This window comes from Chenopodium quinoa, unplaced genomic scaffold (genome assembly GCF_001683475.1).
Source record: "Chenopodium quinoa cultivar QQ74 unplaced genomic scaffold, ASM168347v1, whole genome shotgun sequence".
NCBI classification, from domain to species: Eukaryota; Viridiplantae; Streptophyta; class Magnoliopsida; order Caryophyllales; family Amaranthaceae; genus Chenopodium; species Chenopodium quinoa.
Window position 1 is genome coordinate 600314 of NW_018743444.1, and position 9776 is coordinate 610089.

At 32.7% G+C, this 9776-nt stretch overlaps 1 protein-coding gene across 3 annotated transcripts; it reads left to right on the forward strand.

The window, feature by feature from the left end:
• Positions 1 to 1802: 1802 nt before the first annotated feature.
• Positions 1803 to 9458, forward strand: LOC110739176 (protein REVEILLE 8-like). 3 transcript variants are annotated; one of them, XM_021919641.1, is made up of 8 exons: positions 1803 to 2200; positions 2300 to 2357; positions 5335 to 5458; positions 5550 to 5702; positions 6137 to 6259; positions 7601 to 7710; positions 8391 to 8450; positions 9188 to 9458. In XM_021919641.1, the coding sequence occupies exons 1-8, from the start codon at positions 2037 to 2039 to the stop codon at positions 9203 to 9205; spliced, it is 810 nt and encodes a 269-aa protein (XP_021775333.1). In that variant the 5' UTR covers positions 1803 to 2036; the 3' UTR covers positions 9206 to 9458. The 3 variants fall into 3 exon arrangements, with proteins under 3 accessions (XP_021775333.1, XP_021775331.1, XP_021775332.1); XM_021919639.1 differs by having other exon boundaries at positions 1805 to 2200; positions 8864 to 9458; XM_021919640.1 differs by having other exon boundaries at positions 1806 to 2200; positions 6140 to 6259; positions 8864 to 9458.
• Positions 9459 to 9776: the final 318 nt, after the last annotated feature.

Sequence of the window (9776 nt, forward strand, 5' to 3'; positions counted from 1 at the left end):
CGTGTTTATTAAGAGTATCCTTAAAAATGAACAATTAAAATTATTTGTGTTACTATTTGAATAAAATAATATTTAAAAAATAAGGGGATGATGAACAGTGGCATGAACAAATGTGATGGTTTGATTTTCCCAACCGTTTGTGAAAATTGTTTGTCTGACAAAAAATCACTTTTGCTGATTTCTTGTTGTCTAAAATTGTAAATTATGTATGCATTTATATTTTTTAGTAAAAGATAAATTGAGATGGGGTAGATGAATGGTAACATGAACAATTAAGTTTTGGTCAATTTTTTTTTTTGGTTCATGAATAAGGATGCTCTAAGTGTTACACTTTCTTTTTAGGCAAAAAACTAAATTTTAATATTATATCTTTCTCATTTCATGATCCACCTAAATTACTACTTTCTTATCACATTTATTACTTTTCAATAAGTATTAATCATATTATGTATGCATTTATTACTCTAAGTACCCTAATTTCCTGTTATTATATTTAACTCAATTAACAAACTATACATCGATCAAAATATAGCAATTATTTTTTAAAAAAATATATAGTGGGACTATTTGTAATTTTCAAGTGAAATGATTTTAGCACACCAAAATTGATTTTGGCACACCTCTATGTGAAATCTATGTGAAAGCACAGTTTTCTATGCTCTTCTCACATAAGGATGTGCCAAAATCAATTAAAGGTGAGTTAAAATCAATTTCCAATTAATTCTAATAAACAACATCGGGGTGTACTATCTTAGGGTTGTTAAAAACTTACCCGACCCAAAAAGTTAACTTCAATCCGAACTATTTTCGAACTAGTTGGACCAAAAAAAAGTTTAATCTAAATCTGATCTGGAATAAATCCGAAGTTAACTTGAAATTGATTTTACCCGTTAATTTACGACCCAAACCCAACTTGGTATCGACTAATTGTTTATCTGAATCAATAAAACTTGATAATTCAAGACCTAAATTCAATTTAACCCGAAACAAAATTTACCCGAAACCATTTATACTCGAGAATACCTCATTTTACCCGACTCTTATTCAACCTGATAAAAAACTATCAACGACCCCATTAAACTCGACCAAAAACTTATTAGTTAATTAGATATCGACTTATTGATTATAGTGGAGACCAAAGGGGGTTTTTTTTTTTAAAAAAAAGTGAAGTTAATGCGGGTTATATTTAATTGTTAGTAGTAGAGAGAAATTCTTAAACACTTGTTAAAAAGGGTTGATATGTTGGAGTGAAAGACAATTTATATACTTGTATACAAAATGCCTCAATAATGAGTTTAAAATTACATGATTGATTCAAACTAAGATCTTATCAAAACTAAATTGATTTGAACTGAAACCTAAATGAATATGATTTTACCTGATCCAAAGTCTATTAAATTCATTTTGACCAAAATAAACTCAATTAAATCCGACTCCGATCTCACCTGAACTCGATATGACTCAACCCGATTTTGACTTGACCCGAATTCGATTTGTACCTGACCATATCTTGACCCACCGTTGACTCGAATATAATTAAACTTTCCCCCACTTGATTTGGTTTCATAGGATAAAATGTCTCGTCATTAGCCAATCCAAACACCACGACTCATTATGGGTCAACCCAAACTTCATCTAGGTACCCGATTTGATACTCTATTTTATCTTTAAAAAGTCGACACGTGTCTACATGTAACCCAACGTGTTTGACAAGACAAAGAATGAAGAGAAACACACAAGTGTTAGTTGAATGGATGACAATCTCTTATTTTTGTGAGGAGAGAGAAAGATACTGCCCCACTTCTTTCCACCCACACATTACTTTAGCGGGTCCTTTTTCTTCATTTTTCAGTGGGGGTCAGCATAACTGCACAAGTGCACAACACAAACCCAGATCACCTGCTCGGCTGCTCATCTCTTATTATTATTTTACAACAACTACTACAGCTAACTAGCTAACAGTTTTTACGGGACTCCTTCGTGTTCGTATTAAAATCATCAAAAAAAAAAACGAGTTAGAATTGAACTGAGCTGAGATGAACGTGGGTGGACAGCCGAATACGGCAAATGAAGCGTTTTACTCAGCGGGTGAAGGGCCGTCGTCGTCAGGAAAAAAGGTGAGGAAGCCATACACAATTACTAAGTCTCGTGAGAGTTGGACTGAAGAAGAACACGACAAGTTCCTTGAAGCTCTTCAATTGTATGTAAACTTCTTCTTCTTTTTTTTTTTTTTTCAAACTCGATATCATGGTTATATTTTATGATATTTTTAATTTGTTACAAATTTGGAATGTTTTAGGTTTGATCGTGATTGGAAAAAAATCGAAGATTTTGTCGGTTCAAAAACTGTGATTCAGGTTATTCTTTTTAAATTTATAGAGTTGTGGCTTTAATTTTGGTTAAAAGTGCGATGCTGCAGTAATATCATTAATCTATTGCATAATTTTAGTGATAATGTATTGACTCCAATGCTCAAAGTTGAAACGAGCATATTTTTTTTAGGTACGTTAAATTATGTTTGATTCAATTAGCTAGTCAATTTTTTTGCATTACTGGTTTTATCATCGAATTAGTCCTAATTCCTATAGTAACAAGGGGGTTTGATTAAGTTTATGCATCATGTGTACAGAATACTTCAGTATAATGCTTCAAATCTGAAATATAAGGGGTGTAGGAAGATAATCCAAAGTATTAACAAAGTTTTGTAGGGTGGTATATTACCCGCAGGGTTATCTCAAACAACCTAGGGGCCTTGTGCTATTTTTAAATCAAGCACGGATATGGGGGCTTGAACAATGGAATAACAGTTAAATTTTAAATGACTTAAGTTTTCTGGCTTCTACCAACTTAGCAATCATATACATAACATTTTAGACATTAATTTTACGGGTTTTCACCTTATGCTCTTGAGTTTTTTGTTTATTCACCATATACCCTTAAACTTCTGTAAATTCATTATATATTCCCGAGTTTTTATAAAAATACACCATATACATTTGTTGATTAATGATTTTTAATTTTGTCAATCATTAGACCTAATTAAGAACCAAAACCATCCTAAATATATTCTCCTATCTCGAAACTACCCACATTCTTTTTTCCATCCCCAAATCTACAAATATAGTTATGGAGATTTGGAGTGGTTTTGGGGCTGGAAAAACAAGAGTGATTTTGGGATGAGGTTAGCGAGAGATTTAAGGTTTTTCGAGGTATAATTAACCAAATTCCACTCATCTTATTTTCATAAGAGGTATGTAGTGAATTTTTGTAAAAAGTTAGCTGTATAGGATGAATTTGAAAATTTTCATAGGCATATAGTGAATAAACAAAAAAACTCAAGGGTATGCAGTGAAAAACCTTTAATTTTATTTATATCATTATCAAGCCTTTTTCAATTGGAGGCACTCTCCCTGTGGTATGGGTCGCTTTGCACATGCCCATACTTGGCCCTGATTACCTAAGAATTTGTCCTTAAAGGCAAAAGATCGAGCTTAGTTAAACATGCTATTACTATTTATCCTCAACAAAGTGGCCAAAAGGATGATGTAGAAATGTCTCAAGTAAATCCTTTTTTAACTTCAAAACCAAAATGCTTCATACATCCATTTGTTTATATGCCCCATTACATCCTATAAACATCATACTCCGTCGGTCTCTTTTTGGTTTTCCCGTATAGTAAAGTTCATATCTTTAAGGAAGTAAAATTGTGTCTATGAGGTTGCAACTGGAGCTGGTGAGGAGAGAGAGAGTAATTGGGGTTACACGTGGAAAAATTACCATTTAGGTTAATGGAGATATATCAAAGGGACACCCCAAAGAGGAATATGGAGCAAATAAAAAGGGATAAAGTTTTACATAAGACCTCAAGAATGAATAATTACGAGTTAACATTAGGCCTTTGTTACATTGGTATTAGTCAATTCTTATTTAGCTCATTGGAAGCCTCTTGGGTATGGCTTAAGCTTTTACCTTTTAATGGGTTCTGTACAAGGAGATGATCCAACTTCATACCTCTGTTTTTATTTGCTTTAAGCCTGTTGGGGACGAGTCGCAATGACATATTTCTTCTCACGTACCAGACTTGATGCCATCAGCTTGTTATGCTTATTGAGTGGGAATGTAGCATGCTTCATTTTTCTAGTTTCCGTTTGAACCCTTTGCATACTTTAAACATTGCTTTAAAGTTCCTGCTTTAGGAGTGAAAACACCCAGGGTTAATAAACAAAGGGGGCTTACAGGAGTGGCAATTTCTACCTTTGATTAGAATCTATGACCTTCCTCCAAGTGGAGAAGTGTGTTATTTTTTTTTTCCTCTTATTGATGATACAATCTTATGTTGATCCTGACTTGAAAGTTTCTTCTAGACTTCCAGGTCTTACTCAGTATTTCACTTTGGTTCTGAACTTTTGTGCTAGAAGAATGAGGGAGTTAAATTTAGGCCTTGGTGGCACAGGTAGCAATAGTAGTTTTCATGACAATGATATTGGAGCCTTTCTTTCCGCAAAATGGTAAGTCTATAAACTCTAGATGTTCAATCTGCTACACTTTTGGACAGCTATTTAGAAAATGGATTTAATTTAACAAACTGCCTTGAAGTTTGAATCAATAAGAGCAAACCAATAGTGCTTGGGTGTTTTTTTTTTTTTTTTTTTTTTTTTTTTTTTTTTTTTTTTTTTTTTGGTGTGTGTGTGTGTGTAGTTTTTCTTGCTTTTTGACTTGTATTTTCTACTAATGAAGCTCTTTTACCTCTTGAGATACTAATTAATGATAAATGTGATTTGTAGGAAATCTGTTAGCAAATTCTTTGAAATGACATTTAAAGGTTCTGCATGACATACTGTATTTTTGACAGTTAAAGATAATTTTTTTGCTGTCGTGTTACTCATAGTTGAAAATTCTTTTTGAGAATTTTGATGCTTTTCTTTTGTAGTGTTTGTTGGTACTGCTGAGTTAGTGATTGAAGAAATTCTATGTAATTGCAGTTAGATTGATTTTCCTGTTTTAATCGAAACGCTTGATGACAAAATATTATTACAGACTTACAGTAGAACACTTTGTAACAATTGTCAATATTTTTACAACTCTGATGACTTACCTTGATGGAGAGACTTTAAAAGTCTTCTTTTAGAGTAAACTAGTTTGCACTTGCATCCTCACCCACCAGAAGCTATTCAATGAATAACTCGTGCTAATCGTTTAGAACATTGATTAAATTCTTGAATGTCCAACATCAACTTCACTTCTGAATTCAGACGCTTTATTGGTGTAGATGTTTGCAACATTAAAAATACACTTATTCATAGAACAATCATCTTACAATTTTATCTTCTGCAGATTCGCAGCCATGCTCAGAAATATTTTTTGAAAGTTCAAAAGAATGGTACAGCAGATCATGTGCCACCTCCACGCCCTAAACGGAAGGCAGCTCATCCTTACCCCCAAAAGGCACCAAAAAATGGTTTGCTCAAGTGACAGAAAATTATAAATATGAGATATGATTGGTATTAACTTTTGGGTACTGATTTAGCAGTTTTTTGGACAATTAACAGTGTCTGTGCTTCCACAAGCAGCAATTGCTTATTCTGCTTCCTTCAATGCTATTGCACCTGGGTATCCTGCATGGAGTGATGGCTCCATTCTAACAAACCCTGCAACAAGTGGAATTACGCCATCTGATGATTATAATCTTAATATTGCAGAAGGTATATATTATATAACTCTTGTGTCGTTCAAATGGCAAAATACATCCCACTCTTGTAGGATAGATGAGGGATAATTTATCTACAATTTATGTACAGGATTGGGATCCTATGAGAAGTTTCTTGAAATGAGAAGGATGAGAAGATTTGATGTGCAACTTTTTTTTTTTTTTAACGTAACTTTGTATATTTTTTTTTTCAACTGAATATATGATTTTCAAGCTGATTTTATTTTTCAATTCTTTGTAAAAATAAAAAGTAAGACATTATTTTAATTTTATATGCACATCACATTTCAGTCAAAAAAATTTAGTTGCATATCTAATTAAAAAATTATGTACTATATAAAATGATTCTCATATTAATAATCTTTATTTATTCTTTAAAAGATTATATTCAATATTCTCTGCTTCTGATGTATTTTATCATTGATTTAGCAGATGTTGGAAGAAAAGGGTTTCCTAGAATTAGTGGAAGCTCTGCAAGTGGAATTGGAAGCTCAAACAGATTTGTAGCAACTTCTGAGTTACCAATGCAAGGAAAAAGCCCCATACTTCATGGTAAGTTACTGTAAATACTGCATATTATTTCCATGATCTTGGTCAATTCTTATATAAATAGTCTCAATATACTGATCAAGCAAAAACCTATTTAAATCGTAATGTACAATGCTCAGCTTTTGTTCAGAAAACAATAGGTTTAGAGCTTCAATTTTTGTAACTCACATTTAGGATTACATCTGCATTATTCTATCTCAATAGTCATCTTTTATCTTATCAAAAAAGATGACAAACCCCACCTTGCTACCTACATTGAGTACATTCTCTCTTTACGATCAATTCCTTAATATATTTGTTGGCCGGAGTACCCCACCTTGATGGGCTGCACGCACAATCATTCCACATAAGTATGATATTGTCCGCTATGGGTCTAGCCTACACGAATTTGTTTTCGGGCGCCTTCCCAAAAGGCCTCATACTAATTGGATCGTGCTCTCACTTGAAGTCGATTCTACCTTATTCTTTCCATGTGGGACTTGGATTGCCTACCCCAACAATATTAGATGTATATTGCTATTCAACCTATCTTCTTTTGGAATTTTATTTTCCAGAAATGATTGTTTTTTCTCCCTGCATGCTTAGAAAAAACCATTTTTCATGGCTTGATTTCTTGTTACCCTCCGCATGTTTGTTATAAAATTCCTGACCAAAATTTTTATTAGTGTTCTTAGTTTCTTACAATCCCTTCCCCCCATCGCCAATTTGCTTTAGCTGGAAGTCCTGGAACATCAATTCATAATTGGTACTTAGGCAAAAATGATAATTGAACATTGGTCAAGTTGGCTTGGCTTATTATTACACTGCAATTCTCTCTATATCTTGTATGGGTTGCTCAAGCTCTTATATTTGTTCGAAATTCCATTAACTAAAGTAGCTATCATTGCTTCTCACAATTTTTACACTAAAAAATAAATTTTCATAACTCTCTTCTCTCTAAGATATCTTTTATTTGTCATAAGCTTTGAGTAAGATATTGAATCATAGAAGCTGTGACCTTTCTTGCTATTATGGCAATTATGTCTTTTGCATTAATTTGTTCTTAGTAATGTTTGCATTTCTTGAGTCCTTTACTCAAATTTGGGTTTTTTTTCTTTATTCATTTTACTAGAATGTTCTTTGGTTCTCTCATGGTGCAAAAGAAAGAGTATTAGCTTCAATAGAAGTTCTACTGTAGATATGAAGTGACTTTGTTAAAATTCCATTGCTTACGGCTTGCCATAATTTTTTTTTTCTAGACTAGATTTAGTTGCGCATTTTTTTTATATTAGATGCTGTTTGGTTAATATTACTTTATTAAGACTTTTCATGTTTAATCAGGACTCGTGTTGAATGTCATTGCAGGTTTACCAGATTTCACAGAGGTTTATAGTTTCATAGGAAGTGTCTTTGACCCAAAAACCAAGGGTCATGTGGGAAAGCTCAAAGAAATGGATCCAATCAATTTTGAAACAGTAAGTTTTACCCAATTACTATTACTGTTTATGCTCTTTGAAACTTAAAAGTTCCAATAGTATGACAGACTCAGATGTAGAAAGCTAAATTCTTAACAGAAATTTTACCTACTCTATTGGAAATCTTAATGTTCTAGGTGAGCCACAACAAAAGTTCATGTTAATCGATGACCTTTAAATAACAAGATTAATGCAAAATACATAATCTGACTTCTGGTTCTCTGTATCAACTGAGTGTTAAAAAATCTCCGTAGTTCATACCTCTTTTCTGCAGTCTCTTAGAATTACATGTAAAATTAGGATTGCACATCGGGAAATGAATTGTTCAATATAGGTATAAGTCAAGATTTTACAATGAGTAGTAAAGAGAATATGGCCTAAGTTAAGGAAATGTTGGATTGGATAAATCCTTTTTAGTGTTCATAATTTTAGGGAATAGCGTGAGGGAATTGTATCAAGTTCCACCAAATTAGTACTCCTAATAATAATTTTGGGGAAAGGAATCCAAACTTAAATAATTTTCACATCCCCCAGTGTTGAATCTTATTGTCACACAATGGATTTCATGTGTCATTTGTACTTGTAATGTACTTTCATGTCTGATTTCTTGGAACAACTCATCTGACCATGTAAATCTGCAATTTTTTTCCCTTCTTACATTATGTCAAACATGTCTACAGGTATTGTTACTGATGCGGAACCTAACTTTGAACCTGTCTAGCCCTGATTTTGAGCCAATAGTAAGTACTCCGTACTAAACTTCTTTGACCACATGCGAAGAGGTTCCATTTTGACATCTGCAGAACTTGATTTTGTTGTAAACCATTGTGATGCCGTATTTATTTTTTATTTTTCTGGCATGAAATTATTAGGATGTTGTTTTCACTTTAATCTTGAATCCTTGAATTGCAATAACCAGTCAGTTTGGTGAGTGGTAATATATGGCCATAGAGGTATTAAATTTATAGTCTCTTGTGAATTTTTGTCGCTGATTCTTCTGTTGAACTGAATTTTATGATTCTTTTTCTTTCGGGGAAACGAATTTGATCATTCTTAGTTGGGAATGGGGATTGATAGATTTTCAAAATCTATGCTTCTGGTTGAGCTCAAAACTCTGAAGTATGATATTAACTCGATGAATTCCTGGTTGCAGAGGAATGTCCTGTCCTCCTATGATGTCACCACCAAAACTGTATCACTTGATGCTGGTGACGTTGCCAAAAACCAGCCTACTGATGTATCTTGTTAAGCTCAAAAGTACTTCTGATGTATCTTAGAACGTGATACCATGAAATGCTTCATTTTTCTGTTCATATTGTATTTTAGATTTTTGCTTCATGTTTTGCTATTCTCGTTTATGGGCTTGCTTTGTTGAAATCTACACTACTCAGAGTCTTTGACCTACCTCATGTACTTGTGTTGGCATAGGGGCTTGTAAATGATAAGAGTCTAAACTCCTTTATTGTGTCCGACATAGGTAGTTGAGTTTGAGTAACATAAGGGAAAGTAGATTGCTTTCAATCTCTACATATCTTGAGCATGAAAATGGAAGCTGCTTGGAATACAGTTGTACAATAAATGAAGCCCAAAGATCTCAATTTCTCGAAAGAAGTCGAATTCCATTCAGCTGGCTCCGAATCAATAAGGTTGTTTTCATTTACAGCTCAGTGGTAGTTCATCCCATTTGGAAGATTATAACCTATGTATATTCTAAAAGTCTGATAGAGTATAGTTAATTTTTTCATTAATATTATTCTTATTATATATATATATATATATATATATATATATATATATATATATATATATATATATATATATATATTGTGGATTCGAGGGACCTTGGAGGATGGGGAGTACACTGTATTTGGATGTAATGATTAGAATCTAGGCTGAATCACATATGCAATTTTGAAAATCCTAATATAATTATTTACTTAAGTGAATTAGTTACAAACTTACAAAATGTGCTATCTAAATGACATATTAATAGTTTAATGTTGTTGCCTAGTTCTAAATATTAATCTGTTTCTTTTTTTTTTGGAACGGAAATATTCATCTAAAAA